General features: G+C 58.3%; 2 protein-coding genes across 7 annotated transcripts; one reads left to right on the top strand and one right to left on the bottom strand.

Moving 5' to 3' along the window:
- Nucleotides 1–13: 13 nt before the first annotated feature.
- Nucleotides 14–12,420, bottom strand: Scaf1 (SR-related CTD associated factor 1). 4 transcript variants are annotated; one of them, XM_076575533.1, is made up of 12 exons: nt 12,261–12,420; nt 10,332–10,463; nt 9,692–9,805; nt 9,419–9,476; nt 8,858–8,955; nt 8,495–8,595; nt 8,293–8,408; nt 3,235–5,910; nt 2,700–2,782; nt 2,264–2,482; nt 561–689; nt 14–432 (listed from the first exon to the last, which is right to left on the bottom strand). In XM_076575533.1, the coding sequence occupies exons 3-12, from the start codon at nt 9,797–9,799 to the stop codon at nt 241–243; spliced, it is 3,780 nt and encodes a 1,259-aa protein (XP_076431648.1). In that variant the 5' UTR covers nt 9,800–9,805; nt 10,332–10,463; nt 12,261–12,420; the 3' UTR covers nt 14–240. The 4 variants fall into 4 exon arrangements, with proteins under 4 accessions (XP_076431648.1, XP_006986299.1, XP_006986298.1 ...); XM_006986237.4 differs by lacking the exon at nt 12,261–12,420 and adding an exon at nt 11,853–12,231; XM_006986236.4 differs by lacking the exon at nt 10,332–10,463.
- A 1,642-nt stretch (nt 12,421–14,062) lies between these two features.
- Rras (RAS related) lies at nt 14,063–18,611 on the top strand. 3 transcript variants are annotated; one of them, XM_006986238.4, is made up of 6 exons: nt 14,063–14,255; nt 16,685–16,772; nt 16,868–16,970; nt 17,058–17,166; nt 18,054–18,172; nt 18,246–18,611. In XM_006986238.4, exons 1-6 carry the CDS (start codon nt 14,103–14,105, stop codon nt 18,328–18,330), a joined length of 657 nt encoding a protein of 218 aa, XP_006986300.1. In that variant the 5' UTR covers nt 14,063–14,102; the 3' UTR covers nt 18,331–18,611. The 3 variants fall into 3 exon arrangements, with proteins under 3 accessions (XP_006986300.1, XP_015860330.1, XP_042130595.1); XM_016004844.3 differs by lacking the exon at nt 14,063–14,255 and adding an exon at nt 15,436–15,570; XM_042274661.2 differs by lacking the exon at nt 14,063–14,255 and adding an exon at nt 15,662–15,944.
- Nucleotides 18,612–18,857: the final 246 nt, after the last annotated feature.

Below are 18,857 nucleotides of genomic sequence, written 5' to 3'. Positions count from 1 at the left end.
AGCGTGCACCATCTATATTTCATGAAATCTTTAATGAAATTGGAGGGGGCATGACAGAAGGGCTGAGGTCGTGGGGGTAGGCTAAGGGGCCAGGATAACGGGCAGGGACAGGGTGGGGGTGGGGGTGCGGCTCTCCTCTTCCTCACAGCGACCCCAACATCCCACTGTGGGGGTATAGTGGGGAAGTGGAGCCATAAATATGTCCAGAATCTCAGAGGCATAGGAACAGGGTATGAAGTCTCAGAGAGGGGGCAGGGGCAGGCCTGGGCCACCCTTGTCTGGAGGCCCTGGTTCCTTGGGTGGCCGAGGGGGTCCTGGGGGGTCCCCCGGCTTGCGACCGTGCTTGCGGAAGTAGCGGTAGCGCTGGACGTAGGCCCTCACCAGGTTGCTCACCTTGACAGGATTGATCTCCCCGCTTTTGCTGTGGCAGATCTGCGGAGCCAGGAACAACTGAGTTCCTGCCAGCCCCAGGGCACCCTCGACCTTGACTCAATGACTGGGCCTACCCTATGTCCCTCTCCTGGACCCAGGTCCCCATCCCCACAGGCCCTCTGCCCCACCTTGTGGACAGCCTTCCTCAGGATGTCCTTATACTCCTCCTTGGTGATGTCCTTCTTCTGGTAGTACGGTTTGATGGCCAGCTTCACCTCCTCCACTGCCCGTTCCTGTGTGTGCAGCTTCTTCAGATACTGGGGGGGAGACAGGGAGAGTGAAGACCAAGCAAGTGAGGGGCCTGCAGTGCCCTCACCCTGGCCGCCTGCCCTGTGCTCCCCTTTCTGCGGTTACCCTAGCCAGTGGGCATCTCCAGGCCAGACCCTGGGCCAGCTAGCCCGGCCCCGCAGTCTGCGGGCTACAAACCAGGCAAACTGTTTCTTTTATGCGAATCTGGGACTGGAACTGAAAGCTTGGGGGTGCTGGTGCTCTACCACCCAGCCCAAGCTGTCTTTCTAGGTAGTGGCTCGAAGTTGCCCATTCTTGCCCTCAACTTTTAAATCTCCTGCCTCAGCCTCAAGCGGTAGGACCAGAGGTGTGTGCCCCACACACAGCTGGTCACAACTCTCCCTAAGCAGACCTTACAGGCTTATTCTGATTGTAGACCTTCTGAAGTGGCAGGGATACCCAGCTCGGCTGCTCACACTCTGCTCTGGTCCAGGTTGCCTGAGCTCTGGCAGAAGCACAGGAGGGCTGAGCGGTCAAGCCCAGGCGGCTCAGGCTGCTAAGGTGGACATCATCACAGGGGGCCCAGTCTTCCACCGCCGGGGAATTAGATCCTGTGACTCACGGAAAATGGGACACCACCATCAAGGGGAGCTGTGCTGGGAGGCTGAGCTTCCTGGGAAAGCCCAGTGTCCGTGACCACAGGCAGAGCTGTTTTCCCAAAGCAAGTGCAGGGAGGCCGGAGACAGGTGGGACAGAGCCTGGGCCACAGCACGATGAGTGCAGGCCCACGGACCCCGGGGAGGTCAGGGCACTCTAACACACCTGCTTTGGTAATGGGGACACGTGTCCCCGCTATAGGGAGAGCCGGTTTCAGCTCTGTGGACCCCGAGGTTCTCAAGTAACAGAAGAGGGGCTGCTTGCTACACCACACACTTGTCAAGAGAAGACAAACAGCATAAACAGAGGGCTGGCTGGCACAGCATGGGAATGTTCACGCATCGGGCTAGGGAAGCGGAGGGCATCTGTTTCCAGTACAAGCCTGTTCTAGAGCAGTGTGAGGCGCAGGAGTGGGTGGTGCCCTCAGACAGCAGGCCATGACCAGGTCAATCCATCTAGACAGGACTTAGAGGAAGCAGCCCAAGGCCGGGTAGTAGAGCCCCAAAGCGCTCTTCCTCTTTGCGCCTGCAGGGTCCTCACTCCAGCAGGGGACGGCCTCTTCACTATCTCTTAGCCTCCCAAATGCTAGGGCTACAGGCCTCAGTCTGTAGGACCAACTCAGCCCAAAAGTGCTCGACTTTTCTTTTAAAAACCAACATCTCCCAATTATACAAAGGTGGGGAGCAACTGCAAGGTACATTAAAGGGGGTGTTTATAAACACACACACACACACACACACACACACACACACACACACACACACCACAAATGTTTCTAGTTCCTTTATACACGTTAGGAGCTAAGGATGGAACCCAAGACTTCTTGCATGCCAGGCAAGCACTCAGACCTGAGCTGCAGCGTCCCTCTTTCTGCTGTGACTGCCCAGGACCCAGCTCCCCGCCCCAACCCTCCAGTCCTTTGATGGATGCTCCAAGTCCGCCTCACCTTGTCGGTGTCCCCACGTCCCTCTGAGCTGCTGCTGCCCTCTCTCTTGTCAGACGCAGGGGCCAGCCCAGTGGGGGTAGGAGGGGTAGAGCCACAGCCCCCTATGGGGAGGCTGCCAGGAAGCAGGTAGCTGGAAGGGCCTGGGGGTAGGCCCAAAGAAGTGGGTACAGGAGCTGGGGTCACCCCCAGAGTGGAGGGTGGCTTCCGATGGCTGAGGATCTGTGAGAAGAGAGTGTGATAAGCCAAGGAAGGTAGAAGGGAAGAGGGGTCTTTGTACCCCCTCTGTTCTCTCAAATTTCCCAATCTTAGAGAGCAACAGGCTCCTCTTCTGGCCAATACCTTGCCCTAAGGCCTGCTGGGAGTTGTAGTTCCTCTCCTCCCCCGAGGCAATGGACAAAAGAAGGGGCTGTGGGGACTCTTCCCCATGGGAGCCCACCTGGTTGGTGGCCTGGATCAGCTCCTGGGCCTTTGCTCGGCTGGCCAGGTTGGCTTCTTCCATCTTGAACAGCAGTGCAGTCACTGCAACGGACAGAGGCGTGACAGTGAGCGCAGGTGTCGGGCCGGGCGGCAAACCTCACCTAACCCTGACACCGCCAGGTCCCTCCCTCCCTCGCCCCCAGGACTATCCAATCTCAGCTCGGAACAGAAAACCTCATCTACCGAAAGTCACCACAGAGCCCCGTGTTCTTAGGACTCCAGGGGTGTGTACGCAGGGGCAAGGAGGACTAGGGGATGGCTGGAGGAACATCGGCTTCCTGACCCACCCAAGTCCCAACTCTCCCCCACCCCGAGGAAGACAGCACCCTGTTCAAGCTCTCCACTCCGTGCTAGCCACTACATATGCCTCTGTTCCACCGGTTCCCTGCAGGCCCAAGGGTGGACTAGACCCTGCCCTGCTCCACCCCCACCCCCACTACCTACCCACCCCTTTCATGCCATCCCCCTTCCCTCTCCCTATTCAGAAGACTCACAGGCCAGGACCCCACTGGTAGTGCAGTCCACCCCAGCAGGCAGGTTCCAGGGCATGGGCGGGGGCAGCGTGGGCAGCTGGGAGACCCTAGCAGCCGGCCCGTCCTCGGCGCCAGAGTCTCCTGCTGTAGAGGCCGCACTGGGAGCAGTACTCGGGGCGGCGGCGGCCGTGCTGGTGGCTGTGGTAGTGGCAGGCTGCTGCTCCTCCTCCTCTTCCTCCTCCTCCTCCTCTTCTTCCTCCTCTGCCCCTACTCGAACCCCAGTGTCCTCACTGGCTTCCTCTGGTAGGAAGGAGACTTCAGGGGTCTTGCAGCTGCTGTCCACAGTCTGGGAGTCCGGGGTGAGGGCGGGGGGAGGTGGGGCTATCTTAGGTGGCGGGGTACTGGGGGCCTTGGTGGTCTGCTCCTCGCCAGACCACGATGTTTCCTCTGTCCCCTTGGTGCTGGCTGCCTGGCTGCAGCTGTCGGCCTTGGACTTCTTCAGGGAGCCGGGCCCCCCGCTGGCCGAGCTACTGCCCCCGCTGCGAACCTTCTTCCTGGTCTTGGACGGCTTGGTCTTCCCCTTGGTCCCCTTGGCTTTCTTGGCCCCGGCCTTGGTCTTGGCCTTAGTCTTTTTGGGCTTGGTGCTGCCCGGGGCCACCTTGGCCACCTCTGCAGGAGCCCGTTCATCCGGCTTGAGAAATGGGGAGCGGCTCTCGCGGTCTCGGCTGAACTTGACCCCGATGGAGCCCAGGCCCGAGGATGAGGAATCCTTGGCAGGGGTAGTGCTGCTGACGCCCTCTCGGATGAGCACGGCCACCTTGGACTGCAGTTTCACCTTGCGGGAGGAGCAGGAGGAGGAGGAGGAGGAGGAGCCGCTGCTTAGTGGGGCCTTGGGCAGTGGCCCGGAGCCTGGCGCTGAGTCCTTGGGTGGCCGCGTCTTCTTGGATGACCTGTCCCTGTCTCGGCCCCGGTCCCCCCCATCAATGGTCTTCCGTCGAGACCCTTTCTCCCTTGAGGACGAGGAGGAGGATGCAGCCCCCGACCGTCTGCGGTCTTTGTCACTCTTGCCACCCCGCTCATCGGCACTCAGACCCTCGGAGTCATACAGGACCTCCCGCTTTGGGGACGCAGCAGGCGCTGGCGAAGGTGCGCGGGGCTCTGCCTTGTCCGGGCGGCCCACCGTGATGGTCCGTTTGATGGCGAACAGGTCGTGGTCCGTGAGGTCCTGGATCGAGGGTGGCACGGCCCCGCGGCGCCGGCTGTCCCGGTCAGAGCCTGAGGGAGGCACCGGTGCGGGCAGCTTCTCCAAGTCCCCAGAGCGCTTCTCGGCCCGCGAGCGCGATCGCTTCTTCTTCTTCTTGCCCCCCTCCCGGCGCTTGCCGCGGTGCCGCTCACGCCGTGAGGATGAGGAGGACGAAGCCGCGGGGGGCGGTGAGGCCGAGCGCCTCCGGCGCCTGCGCTTCTCGCGGGAGCGGGAGCGGTGGCCTCCGCGTCTGCGGTCGGCGCTGCGGGAGCGAGACCGGCGGCGGGAGCGGGAGCGGGAGCGGCGGCGGGCCGCGGTGTGTGAACTGAGCTTGCGCTCCCGCGAGCGGTGCTTCTTGGTATCCCAGGCTGGCGAGTCGGGCGGCGCCGGGTCCCCACTGCGCTGCCGCTCCCGTCGCGCCTTCTTGCGTGCAGGCGGCGGGCCGGGCGAGGCAGAGCGCTGGCGGTACCGCTCCCTTCGCTGCGTTAGGATTTTGCGGCGCAGGTCCAGGCCGCCCCAGCGCGCATCTGTGGCTGGAGCTGCGGGCGGCTCACCCAGGTCCACCTGCAGTGCGCCCTCACCATCAGAGTCGGCATGCAGGGACAGGAAGTCGTCACCCTCAGGGGGACGTGGAGCAGAGGCTGGGGGCGCAGCGGGAGTGGCCACTGAAGCAAGAGTGGCTACTGAAGCGGGAGGCTGTCGAGGGCGCCCGGCCCGGAACAGTGACACCGCGACCCTGGGCTCCTCCTCGGGCTGCACAATCTCGCCCTCCTCGATCTCGGGATCAGTTGGGGGTAGTGGCGGCAGTGGCAGCACTGGTCCACCCGCTGTCACTACTTCCACCGACACCTTGCCCTCAAGACAGGCCTCGACCTCAGGTCCCACCACGAAGACCCTGCGGCGCGGAGCCCCTTCCGCCCGTGTGGAGTCAGCCTGCGGTGGCGTCCCTGGGGCTCCCAGCATCTGCGGGGGTGGGGGCTCCGGGCGGGGGCTGTCGTCACCTGGGAAGTCCTGGCTCAAGCTGTTGTCATCGTAGATACCCGCCAGGGTCTCTGAGATGCGGCTGATGCTCTGTGACAGGCCCTCTTCTTCCTCCTCCTCCTCCTCCTCCTCTTCCTCCTCCTCTGGTGAGGGGCTCCCCGCAGATGAGCTAGGGTTGGAGCCTGTGGGCTCGAAGGGGTCATATTTTTGCTCCGGGGCTGGCGGCGGGGAGTAGGCCTCGTCGGTGGGGTGGAAGGGGTCATAGATGTCGAATCGTGGGGCAGGGAGAGCTGGAGGGGGTGGAGGAGGAGGAGGAGGGGGAGGGGGAGAAGGGGAAGAGGAGGATGGGGAAGGGGAAGGTGAGGATGAGGCGGAGGAGGGAGCAGGTGGAGGGGCAGGCCCTCCATCTCCTGTGCCCAAAGTGAGGAGGTGCCGGGCACAGGCAGGTCGAGAAGCATGAGACTGTGGAGAAACTGCAGAGAACAGGGTAGACCGTCAGTCAGGACGCCCTGCTCCTCTCCCAGTGCAGAGGCCTGCAGACAGGCCGGTGCCATCACCGCCCCATCCCCATCCTGACCCTCCTCCACACTATTCTAGTGCTTCCTATGTGCCCCCAGGACCTTGAGCCACAGGCCAGGGAGCAGGTAGAGCAGGCTGGGGTGGTAAAGGGCTACCTCTCCAGACAAACCGACTATTTACACCACACAATCAAGGAGTAGGTGCTGCTCGGGGAGGTCAGGGACAGGGGTATGCTGTGGCGGAGCACCGGCCGGGCACGTGGGAGGACACCCAGTACAGCAGGAAATGGCCCGAGTCCACACTTGAGCCCCAAAGGTGTACTGACCTAATCTCCCACACCACAAGTCAGCCCTAAAGCCAAACATCTGCCTTGACCAATAGCAGTGATGTCCCCACAGGACAGAAGAGCCAGCTGCCCTACACGAGGTGAATCTGCTTTGTGGAGAGGAGGCAGCTGAGACCATGAAATGGCAGAGCTGGAGGCCTGGCAAGACAAGAGAGTCCTTCCAGGTTTTTGCCCCCAACCTGCACCCAAGAGCTAAGAAACAAGAGCCACTAAGTCACAGGGACATGGGGGGCACTTGCTCTTCTCACAGACCGGGTTTACGGGACTCCTTAGTCTGCGCCACCCGCACTGCACCACGGGCACACAGCCGCGAGGGCCGGGCCAGGACTCAGGTGATGAATCTAAGCAAGGGAACCAAGACCACCCCGCATGGCCCAGTGCGGACAGTGCCAGTTCGTCACAACACTCTAGTCATGTGACCAAAGGCCCCCAGCTCAGCCTCTCTGCTTTGGATTCCTTCTATAAAATCAGTCTGGCCTGGCAGCAGTGCCGCACACAGGCGGATCTCTGTGAGTTCGAGGCCAACCTGGTCTCCAGAGTGAGTTCCAGACAGCCTGGGCTGTTACACAGAGAAACCCTGTCTCGAAAAACCAAAAACCAAAACAAAACAAAACTAAAAAGAACCATGAGCAGTGCAAAACCACAGTCCCAAATGCCAGAGGCTGGAGCAGGAGTGCCCGAGCCTAGAGCCTGTGAACAGCCTGAGCAACACAAAAGACCCTATTCCAAGAATGTTTACAACACGTCACCGCCAATGGTGGTGGTCCAAGACTGAAGTCCCCGCCGCACAAGGGAGGTTAAGGAAGGAGGCTGCTGCTGGAGGAGTTCCAGGCCAGCCTAGGCACCAGACCCCACCTCAACAAAACAACACCAAAAAACACCCCAAAACAAACAAACAAACAAACCCATAAAACCACAACATAATTTTCGAGTCCCCATGAGAACAATTGGCTCCACAGATATCGCAGCCCGGAGCCAAATACAGCCCCTTGTCTGTATAAACAGGTTCTGCTGGCAAGCCTATCCTCAGCAGCTCTGGAACTTTGGCTTTGGAGTCAGGACCTCCTGGTGTTACCCAGGTTAGTCCTGCACTCATGGCCCCCAGGTATTCTCTTCTCCCAGATTACCAGCTATGTGAGACCACAGCTAAGGCCGCACTCACAGCTCCACACCCCGAGACTTTAGGATCGACCTCCATGGAGGCCAGGGGAGCACATACCCCTGTGCCCAGTGGAGAGGTGGACTCACAACAAAGAAAAGGGACAAAGTGACGGTGACCTGCCTCAGTGGGGTCATAATCCATGCTCTGTAAGGCACTGGGACCGATGGCTGCCAAAGACCCAACCTGAGACTTTCTCTCTGCTCCACTTGCAGAGGGACGGTAACCTGGTAACCTGCTGGGCTCAGACACCAGCAGCACAGAAACAAAGGCCCTGGTGGAGGCCACTCAACCCAACCTCAGGTGTTCAGGGAGCACTTAGGTGTTAGGACCACTGGGGCTGATGTGCCGGTGCGCGCGCTCTGAGGGCGCTGGCCACCTACCAGGAGCATGATGGGAAGCAGAGTCTATCCTACCCAACCACAGCACAGAACCAAAATGCCTGGTTTCCCTACTCAGACTCAAGCTAGCAGCCAGACCCACCGATGGAGCTAGTAAGGATCCCTCCTAGGAGGTGAGTCCCAACTCAAAGACACTATCAGTCAGCTCTGCCATCTGGTACCCGGCATGCTCGATGCTCCTACATGATCCTGTGCTTCCTTGCCAGGAGCACATGCGTTAACTTGTAGCTAACATCATCACCATCCTTACTGCCTTCACTCCAAATAGCTTAAGGAAGACTAGGTAGGGCTTAGCTTGGTGGCAGAATGCTTGCTGAACATGTGAGAGCCCCGAAGTCCAGGACCCAGCACCATTAGCAAACATATGAAAATAGTTGGTCTCCACACAACTCCAAGACCACCTGCCCAACCCAGTGCAAGTCCCACATACCCGTCTTTCCTGTCCTCCAGGCCCTGAGACGGGGCAGAAGGCTGGGCACAGGTAGAGGCATGGGGTCCCTGTCACCGATGCGGACCTCAGCCACCAGCTCAAGCATGTCCTCACTTCTGCAAACGGAAGAAACGGTGAGTCCCAGCAGAGTCCCAGCTCCCAGGCTGGAGTCACCCCTACCTTCAGCTGCCCAGGTCCTTACTCGCCAGGTCTCAGGTCCAGGCGGCTGGGGACCCAGGTATCTGGGGGATCCAGGATGTTCACCAGCCCCACCAGAAAGCTGTCTGCAGCTGTATCCAACACCTGGAAGGGGCCAAGTGGGGCTCTGTTCTGTTAGCGCTCACACCGACAACTTTCCTAGTCCAGCTCTCAGGAACCCAACTTCCCCAAGGACATTCAGAGAGCCACCCCACCTTGTCCTCGATGGTCTCTGGAAGCAGCTCAGTCGGGGATCTGGTCCCCAGACTCCCATCACTGCCCACTAGAGTTCCCCCGCCCCAGGGGTAGAGCCCCGTTTCTTGTCTCGCAGGCCCCAGGGTGAAGGTTCATGGACACCCCTACTCACAGCGGCTGCGTCGGCACCCCCTGACTCCTGGGAACGAGGCTCTGACCGTGGACTCCGGCAGCAGCGCCTCCATCGAAGGCCACGACACCGAGAGCCATCTGGAAGGACGGTGAAGTAAGGGGACTCAATGGGAGGCTTGCAGAGCACAGGCGCCAGGACCAGACCTAGTGTTCGCGGTGGGAGTACTACCACCTCCAGTCAGGGTAGGACCCCGAGCTCTCCCAACCCCATCTGGGTGAGCTTGTACCCACTGGAGTGCTGAAAGGGACATCTCAGCTCGGCCTCTGAGCCCTGCACAGCCCTGGATCTAGAAGTCTCCTGCCTCCCAAGCGTCCTACTCACCACCTCTCGCGTCAGCCCTGACACCACACTGGGTCCCATGACACCATCCCCTAAGCTGCAGGTCTGCTGGTCCCTGCCAACCAGGCCTTCCTCCAGTCAAACCCAGTCCCCCGGACACTCCTAGCCCGACCACAAGGGTAGCACTCATGATGGCTCAGAAAGAATGAAGATACCAAACCCAGAGGAGGGGTAAGGGCCTGAAAGGACTACACCTCATACCTTTTTCATTAGGCAGGTCCCCCTGCAGGGAGCTTCCCACAGCCTGCTGAATGGCCCGCTGCAGGGGGATAAAAAATCAGGGGCACCAGGTAAGAGACTTTTATAACCTCTGCTGTTTGGAAGGCATGTTCCAGGCACCCCATAGCCAGGCCACAGGCTGAGGCCACATACAGCCCCACAGGGCCCCACTTCTTCCAGGGCCCATACCCTCAGCTCCTACTCCAGGAAATGGGAACCTAGGCCCCCAGGCCCCACTGCCCCCAGCTGTCTTACCAAGATAAAAGCAGAAGGAGAAAGGGCAGAATCTCTGTCAGGTGGACTGTCTCCCCGATCCTCTCCCGACTCCTCTGTTTTACCTCGAGACTCATCTTCCTCCTCCATGGTCACCTGGGGTTGAGGGCGACAGTTTGGAGTGAAGCGAGGTCTCAGGGACCTCCTGGGTTGTCTCCCTGCATCTGCTTTAGGGTGCCTCTTCCACCAATTCCACGCTGACCTGGCAGGGACTAGAGCATCCTTCTTCTGGATGTTAGCTGCCTCCCCTGCCAATGGGAGGACTCCACTGCCCAGTTTCCCAAAGCTCCTAGCCAAAACTCAAATTCCCCAACCCAATCAGATAGATGCCAACTCAACCCTGACTTTGGGTCTCATGATTTTATGAACGTGCTGCAGTCTCAGAAACCCACCTTCCTCACAATGAGGAATGCATCGACATGCTCAGTGGTACTCTGTAACAGGTACCACAGCTTCACACAGCATCCATCCTCCTCCATGGTGAGGAACCAAAGTGCTTCATTTATAGGTATGAAACAGAACTACGATAGTATGGTCTACACAGCCACTACACTGCTTTTAAAACAAAACTGCCAAATTTCAGAAAGTCATGTTGTCCTCCCAGCCCCGTTGGGACACTTGCCTATCACCCAGCTGCCTGTCTTGTGGAAGCATGGCCAAAGCCTCCGGTGATGTCACGGGAATTCTGAGCTTTGAGTGCCCAGTCAGGTGGTTGAAAGAGCATCCTTCAGACTGGTGGATGTCTTGATGGAGGCTTCAGAAAACATGAACATCACAGCTGTAAGCCTCCCCACAGCTGTCAAACCTGTGACTCTGAACACACCTAATCTTGGAATTCCTAGAAGCTCTGGGATTCCTAAACCAAACCTTATGCTTATCTGAAAATGGCAAAATAGTAGCATCTATCACACTCATTTGCACATACAAATGGCTGGATACACATTAGCAATAATTGTATCACCAGCCCTTAGACCAGGTTTCCCCTTTGTCTCAGCCTACTTCTCCTGCTGTGCACCTGCAAAGAAAAGACCTAAGACCTGGTCCCTGTCCTCTATGAAATTATGCCTGGGCCTCCACATTCAGCCAGCCTCTCAGCTCCAGCTGCCCAAATCTTCAGCTTCTTCCTTAATTCCCAGAGTCATACCCTACTCTGACAGCCCCTCTACCATCTCCAAGCTTCTCTAAGCTAATGCTCAGGACCCTCCCACCCTGTGTACCACTAGTTCCCAGCTCTGGGGCTGCTCCCCAGCACTATCTGGGACAAAAATGCTATCCAGAGCAGTGACTGTCACATACAAGAAACTGTATCAAAAGCACCTGGCTGCAGACATTATAAGGCTCTGCAGACCACGGGAGATACATGATCCCTCAATTACAGGGTCCTGGGAGCAATTCTGTGATTCACAAACAGCTCACTACACAAAGTACATAAAACATACTGAAAAATACTTCCCAAGTTTTAAATGGAAACATCCGTTTACACGATTGGAGTAATATTAGTAAAATGCATATGTTGGCATGTACCGAATCGCATCCAACAATGTATTTCCTCCTGCTATCAAGGTCAAGCTACAGGGCACTGCACTAGGTGAGTCTAGTCAGCTCTACAGACCCTCAGGCCTCCAGGAACTGATTCTAACTCCTCAGCACCAGGACAACACAGGTTCGTTCTTTCTTTGTTTGTTTAAAGCCATTTCCTTTTTAATTACTTTCTGAAGGGCAAGTACATTTGAGGTGAGTAAAATGCCCAGCACTTTGTTGTATTATTTTCTACACATTTATCTACTCTCCAAAAGCATTTGAATTTGCTCCAAGACACAGTCTGGATTCTTGCAATCACATCAAAATCACCTGGATGATTCCAGTTCCTTCTAACTGCCCCACCCCACCCCACCCCCGTCTCCGAGTCACCCCACATCAAACACTTCCCAGATCTTGGAGACCCATTTATGCTTCTGGGCACATCATAATGCTTGCCTCCCTCTCCCTGGGTGGGAACACATCTCTTTCTTCCAGGTGGCCCTTAACACTTCCTAGTCCTTGAAGAGAGCTTCCAGGCCTTATAAATTGTCCCAGATCCACACAGATGAGCTGAATGCAGAGGCTAGCACGGGCAGACGCTTCCCAGCCCTAAGACACATACCCCAGCAATCTAGGTGGCTCTGCAGACCCCTTCACTCCTGGGACACACATCAAGATCTCAAGATGGCCCCAAAAGCCTCTCAACAGACCCTAGCCTACGGTCGCACATAAAAACCATCTACGGCGCCTGCAGACACGTCCGGGTTCAGCAATGTGATGGAGGGCTGACCTAGGCGCCGTCCAGGCCCTACGGACGCCCCCTGGCACCCACGGGCGCGTCCCGGGCCCCAAGAAGGCCCCACACTCAGTGACTGCCGTGGCCGCCGCTGCCGGATCCGAGGCTGCCACGTTATGCTCTCCAGGCCCGGTGGCGTACGGACGACACTCGGAGACGACTAGCGACCCGACTCCGCCCCGCCCACCCCGCTAGGCCCGAGCCCCGCGGCCCGGACCGCCGCCGCCATCTTACCCCGCCGCTCGGGCTGCGGCTCCGGCCCCGGCGCGGGGCGGGGCGGACTGGGGCGGGGCTCGCGAGTTGAGCTCAGGGGAGGCGGAGCCAAATTGCCGCCGAGCTTGCTGGGATTTCAAGTACCCAGCTGGGTTTCCTGAAGGCCGGCAGGGCGGAGGGGGGACTCGGTTTCCCAGAAATCAACGCGTCGCATGGAGGCGGGGTGCGCGCGCTGTACGCCGGGAGACGTAGTCCGCGAGTCAACTCCGTCACGCGGGGACAGTGCAGGGGTGAAAGGTGAAGTGGGCGGGGTTGCCGGAGCGCGCGTTGCGGCCCCCCACAGTGCCCTGCGTGCGCGGGGAAAGGGCGGCGGATCAGGAAGTGATGTAAAAAAGACGCTCCGCTGTTGAGATCAATGGGAACTGAAGTGAATTGGACGCTACCCTTCCATAGTCTGCCTTTCCGAATAGCAGACCCTTCTAACTTTCTTCCCCTCGAAGTCCTAAGGACGTTTTTTGAGAGGTGTGATCCTGCCTCTGCTTCCCCAGTGCTGGCACAGGAGGAGTCCGTCACCATGCCCGGCTTAAATGACTCACTTTGGGGGTACTGGAGATTGCATTTTACCCTCCTACATGCTAGGCAAGTGCTCTGTTATTAAGCATTGCCTATAGCCCTCTTTTTGTTTTTTATTTTGAGACAGGGTCATCCTAAGATGTCCAGGCTAGCTTTGAATTTACAATAATCTCCACTAAATTTAGAAGGAGTCAGACCAGAGCGCCCTTACTCAGGACAGTCAAGTCCGAAATCTGAGTCCTCTGACTCAGAACAGAAGAGTGAAGTCCCTCTCCCTGGGACTCAGATCTCAATCCTCTCCCCTCTGACCCGTTCGTTCCTCAGGCCTTTCCGGGCATCAGTATAACACCTTACACACACGTAAGTGCTGGACTCCTCCACAACCTTCCCCTCGCGCACTCACGACCGCGAGCCCAGAATTCTGAGTCCCCGAGACTCCAAGAGTTCAGGCTCTCAGGTTCCCCTCCCGAAGGCCTGTTCTCCCTGCCACCCGCGAATCCAAGTCCGCAACTCGATGCACTCGTAGGAACCAGGTGTCTGAATCATCAGCTGCCTCCTCCAGACACCAGAAGTCCTGGCTGTAGGCCCCTTCTGGCCCCCGACTTCCCGACGAGGATGAGCTGGCTCATGGATTAGGAATGTGGTGATCTCACAGCCCATCCCTGCCCCGTTACCCTGCTGTCCCCATCCAGGGCCCCAGCTCCCCTCCCAGATTATCTTCCGTTTGGCTGGGACATAGGGAACCGGAAGCCTGGATCCCTTGGCGGGCCAAGACTCCAGCTTCTAGACCAAGGCCGGGCAGAGCGCTTGGCGACGATCCCAGGAAGGAGGTGGAGCTTCTTTTTCGAGACCTGTGCTTCCTAAGACCGCCCTATATACGGCCCTGAGCTGGAGCCCACGAGCCCCACCCACCCGGACTCAGGGGTGGCCCTTAGATTTGCATGTCCCCGCCCCGAAAGGACTTTTCGCCCGAAGACGGCACTTTATTAGCATAACTCCTCCCAGAGGCGGACTGCCCGAAAGGAGCGCGTGGCTGGGCTACCGTGGGCACGGGTCTGTTTTAGCAGATCCCCGCCCCTCGTGGAATTCCCCTCCCCTGCAAACTTGTTTCCCTACCCTTATTAGTAGAGCTCCTCCCTTTCCCTGGCTCGCCTCCTCCCGAAGCATCCGGAGACGCGCGTCCTGCAGACCGGAGCTCATGTTTATGCAGTGTGTATTAGCATAACCCACCCCTTAGTCTCTCCCGGCTCCCCCCTAGGCGGTAGCGGCGGCGGCAGCAGCGGTGGCGACATGAGCAGCGGGGCGGCGTCCGGGACTGGGCGGGGACGGCCCCGGGGCGGGGGGCCGGGACCCAGGGACCCCCCGCCCGGCGAGACTCACAAGCTGGTGGTCGTGGGCGGCGGCGGCGTGGGCAAGAGCGCGCTGACCATCCAGTTCATCCAGGTAGTGGGCCCTCACCGGGGAGGGTGTCCCCGAGATTGAGAATTTGAGCCCTTTGGGGGTTCCCTGAGACTTTTACTTCTCCCAGAACCGTCATTAAGACTCTTCTAAGAGGGTCTCTAATCCTAAAAGATCCCCTCAGACTGCCACTCAGAGTGCCCAGGGCCTCCACCTCCTTCATGAGGGGGAGGGAGCTTTCTCCTAATACGTCCTGGGGCAGATCACCCTCCCCGAGGTACCTGAGAGTCCGTGTCCCAGCGGACCTGGCCCTACTCACCTCCTGGGAGTATCCTAAATTCCAAACAATTGCTCCATTCAGATCTTAAGCATTCCCTGAGGACCCGACCGCGAACCTTGTCAGCCCGAAGTCCCAGCTCCTTCACCTCTTAACCACCCAAGAGCTCCACTGGACGGGGCGGCTGTGCTCAGTACTTTAGACGTTGGCACAGCTCAAACCTGGTCCCTCAATTCAGGCACCATCCCCCAGACTTTGGAAATGTTTGCCCAGACCTTGGTTCTAGGACTCTGCTGTTAGCTCGCAATCCTAAGAAAGACACCCTGGAACCCCTGCTTGAAGAGGATTTCTCCTCAGACCTTAGGTAGATCCTGCCACGTGACCATTCTAGAACACCAATATCGGGCAGTACCCTATTCTGCTAAATGCAGACCCTCCCCTTCCCACCCTCCCCCCAAGGAAAACCAACCATTTCTCCACCCTAAGTTCTCTATTCCACTCCAGCTCCCTGCTCTCACCTCTAGAAACCCTGGGTAGCTCCCGAGTCATCTCCAGGTTAAAAAAAAAAACCTCAGGTTTTTCACAACCTCCAAAGATCTGCTACTTGGAAGGTTCTAGGACCCATAAATGCACCATCTCTCCACTACATCATAAACCTGCCCTCCAAGAATGCTCCAGGCTGTTCTCACCCTTGAGCACTGAGTCTTAGGTAGTCTCCCCCACACAAACCAAGCCTCATCCTCCCCAGGCTCTGCTCCTTCCAGCCAGCCAACACCCTCTAGAGAGGAAGCCACCTTCAGCGGCAGCAGCCAAGTTCTGAAAATCCAGCCCAGCCCCGGAAACCTCCACCCAGTTCCCACGGGGAGCCTCCCCGCTCACCACCCCACCCGGTCAGGGCAGCGCCAGGAAAGTGAGAGCCCACTTGCTGTAGTGGAGGTTCCTGGGTGACAGACCACACAAGGAACCCCCAGGCGTGCCTTTGAGAAGCCTACAGGGGGGAGGAAGAGCCCGAATTTGAGCCCTTGGCCCCCAGGGCCAAACCGGGAGCTGGCCAGAGGCCTGGCTGGAGGCAGCAGGACCCAGGCAGGAAGGGGGGGGGCGGGTTGAGGGTGGGGCAGCCTCTCCGAAGAGGGATTGGAACCTAGACCTTCCCCAGGGAGGGGACGCTGGAGGCTGCTGACGGAGGAGGGAGTGGAGGAGGAAAGAAAGACCGGCTAGATAGGCAGCTACTTTGGTCAACAAGAGCGTTCAGGAGCTAACTGTCACCAGGCCAAGTGTGAAGTGTGGCGCAGAGAATTCCCGCTCCCGCTCACACACTGTTAGACGGTCGGTCTAGTGTCCTCATCCTCTCTCCAAATGAGGAAAGTGGGACTCAGAGAGGGAAAGTGATTTGTTACGCCCGCCGCTGGGAGTAATCACGGCAAAGGAGGATGCTTTGTACTGAAGAAAAGGGAGATGTGGGTTCATGCTGAGAGGGAATGGCATCGGTGACAGGGACCCATGACCTGGGGACAGTCAGCCAGAAAGATGGAATCAGAACAGCTAGAGAGGAGGACAGAGATCCAGAGAGAAAGGAGACAAAGACCAGAGAGGACAGAGACTCAGAGGGATGGAGAGGGAGAGAGATGACATGGGCAGTATGGGGAGACAGGTACCGAGACCCAGAGAGAGGGGGACCCAGAGAAAGCAGGAGGGAGAGAGATACCGAGACCCAGAGAGAGGGGGACCCAGAGAAAGCAGGAGGGAGAGAGAGAGAGAGATACCGAGACACAGAGAGAGGGGGACCCAGAGAAAGAAAACAGGAGAGAGATACCGAGACCCAGAGAGAGGGGGACCCAGAGAAAGCAGGAGAGAGATACCGAGACCCAGAGAGAGGGGGACCCAGAGAAAGAAAGCAGGAGAGAGAGAGATACTGAGACCCAGAGAGAGGGGGACCCAGAGAAAGCAGGAGGGAGAGAGACCAAGAGAGAAAGACAGATCGAGACTCAGGAGAAGAGAGAGAGACTGAGACCCAGAGTAGGAAAGAGACCCAAAAAAAGAGAGGGGACAGAGACCAAGAGAGACAGACCCAGAGAGGGACAGACTCAAGAGGAATATGTAGGGGCAGGGCACGTGTACACACACACACACACACACACACACACACACACACACACACACACACACTCAGACTCAGTGACCTCTCTCTATCCTCCAGTCCTACTTTGTGTCTGACTACGACCCCACCATTGAGGATTCCTACACGAAGATCTGCACCATTGACGGCGTCCCTGCACGGCTGGACAGTGAGGAGGGCTGGGCTTGGCTGGGAGGCAGCTAGCAGGGCTGAGCATGCCCAGGACAGCCTGGGACCCACGTACGCCTTTCTCTGTCCCCACAGTCCTGGACACTGCAGGTCAAGAGGAATTTGGTGCCATGCGGGAGCAGTATATGCGTGCTGGCAACGGCTTCCTGCTGGTGTTTGCCATTAATGACCGGCAGAGGTGAGGGGGATGGATGCTGGTGGACCTGCCTGAGCACAGGACAGGCTCGTCCCGAAGGCTGCCTCACACTACTGGCTTCTCTTGCAGTTTCAATGAGGTAGGCAAGCTCTTCACTCAGATCCTCAGAGTCAAGGACCGAGACGATTTCCCCATTGTGCTGGTTGGGAACAAGGCAGATCTGGAGACACAGCGCCAGGTTTGGGATGCCCCCTTCCCTGATGACTCCATTTGGACCTCGGAGACTCTCAGGGAAACCTCTCCTAAGACTCTGGGTCCCAGGTCTCTTCGCTCTCACAACTTTCACTTAGATACGACCCACAAGTGGGACCATGCACTGAGCTATACATCCCCAGCCCCTCACTGGGGATTCTAGGCAGGGGCTCCACCACTGAGCCACACCCCCAGCCTCTCACTGGGGGATTCTAGGCAGGGGCTCTACCACTGAGCCACACCCCAGCCCCTCACTGGGGGACTCTAGGCAGGGGCTCTACCACTGAGCCACACCCCCAGCCCCTCATTGGGGGATTCTAGGCAGGGGCTCTACCACTGAGCCACACCCGAGCCCTCACTGGGGGATTCTAGGCAGGGGCTCTACCACTGAGCCACACCCCAGCCCCTCACTGGGGGATTCTAGGCAGGGGCTCTACCACTGAGCCACACCCCAGCCCCTCACTGGGGGATTCTAGGCAGGGGCTCTACCACTGAGCCACACCCCAGCCCCTCACTGGGGGATTCTAGGCAGGGGCCCTACCACTGAGCCACACCCCGGCCCCTCACTGGGGCACTCTAGGGTCCACCACTGAGACACCGTCCTGACTCTTACACTGAGCCTCTGCTATTGTTCCCCAGGTGCAGTGTGTTCCCCTCTCCTGACCAAGAACACCCTTCTTGCCTTCCTGCCTCGTAGTTACCGAAAACGTCTTCCTAATTTTCCTAATGTCTCACTTAGACAGCTTCGACTCTCCAGTATCCGCTTCTTGGGTCTTTCTAGAACTTTCTGTGTTGAACCTGCTCTGTTATACACACCTTGCTTCTGACAGCCTCCCCTCTCCCTGACTCCTCCCTTGTCCTCTCTTTCCCCAGGTCCTCCGATCTGAAGCGTCCTCCTTCAGTGCTTCCCATCACATGCCTTACTTCGAGGCCTCAGCCAAATTGCGTCTGAATGTCGATGAGGCATTTGAGCAGCTGGTCCGGACTGTCCGGTAAGCACAGTACCCTCTCCTGCTCTCCTGGTCCTCAGTCCTCCATCCCATGCTTACAGACTGCTTCCCACAGGAAATACCAGGAGCAAGAGCTCCCTCCCAGCCCACCCAGTGCCCCCAGGAAGAAGGATGGGGGTTGCCCCTGTGTCCTGCTGTAGCCAAGAGCCCATCCACCAGCAGACCAGCACAAGCTCTCTCGGGACCAGCTGCCTCACACTTGCTATGTGGCCTGAGGCTCTAGCTGAGCCTCAGTCTCCTCCCCCGGGTCCCCAGGACACACTACACCCTCTGCCTTCACTCCTGGCCTCCTGGGGCTGTCACTGAGTGCCTTCTGTCAATGGCTCCTGTCCCCACCCAAGACCCCGGTGGGGTGAGGAGCGCCTCATCACTGCTGTATATACGTCCCATCTTTCAGAAGAATAAATGTCACTGCCTACAACAGGAGGTGCCTTTTATTGAGTGGGTGGGGTGCTTGCTGGAGATGGACCTGTAGTCTCATGCCTGCTAGGCAAGGAAGGACCCAACCTCTGAGCTGCATCCACAGCCCAGATTTTGTTTTTCCAAGACAGGGTTTCTCTGTGTAACAGCCCTGGCTGTTCTGAAACTCACTCTGTAGACCAGGCTGGCCTCAGACTGCCTGCCTCTGCCTCCGGAGTGCCAGAATTAAAGGCATGCACCCCCATGC

Source organism: Peromyscus maniculatus, chromosome 1 (genome assembly GCF_049852395.1).
Source record: "Peromyscus maniculatus bairdii isolate BWxNUB_F1_BW_parent chromosome 1, HU_Pman_BW_mat_3.1, whole genome shotgun sequence".
In the NCBI taxonomy this organism is placed as follows: Eukaryota; Metazoa; Chordata; class Mammalia; order Rodentia; family Cricetidae; genus Peromyscus; species Peromyscus maniculatus.
The sequence above is the reverse complement of the archived record's forward strand: the minus strand, read 5'-3'. Positions and strand labels throughout refer to the sequence as shown.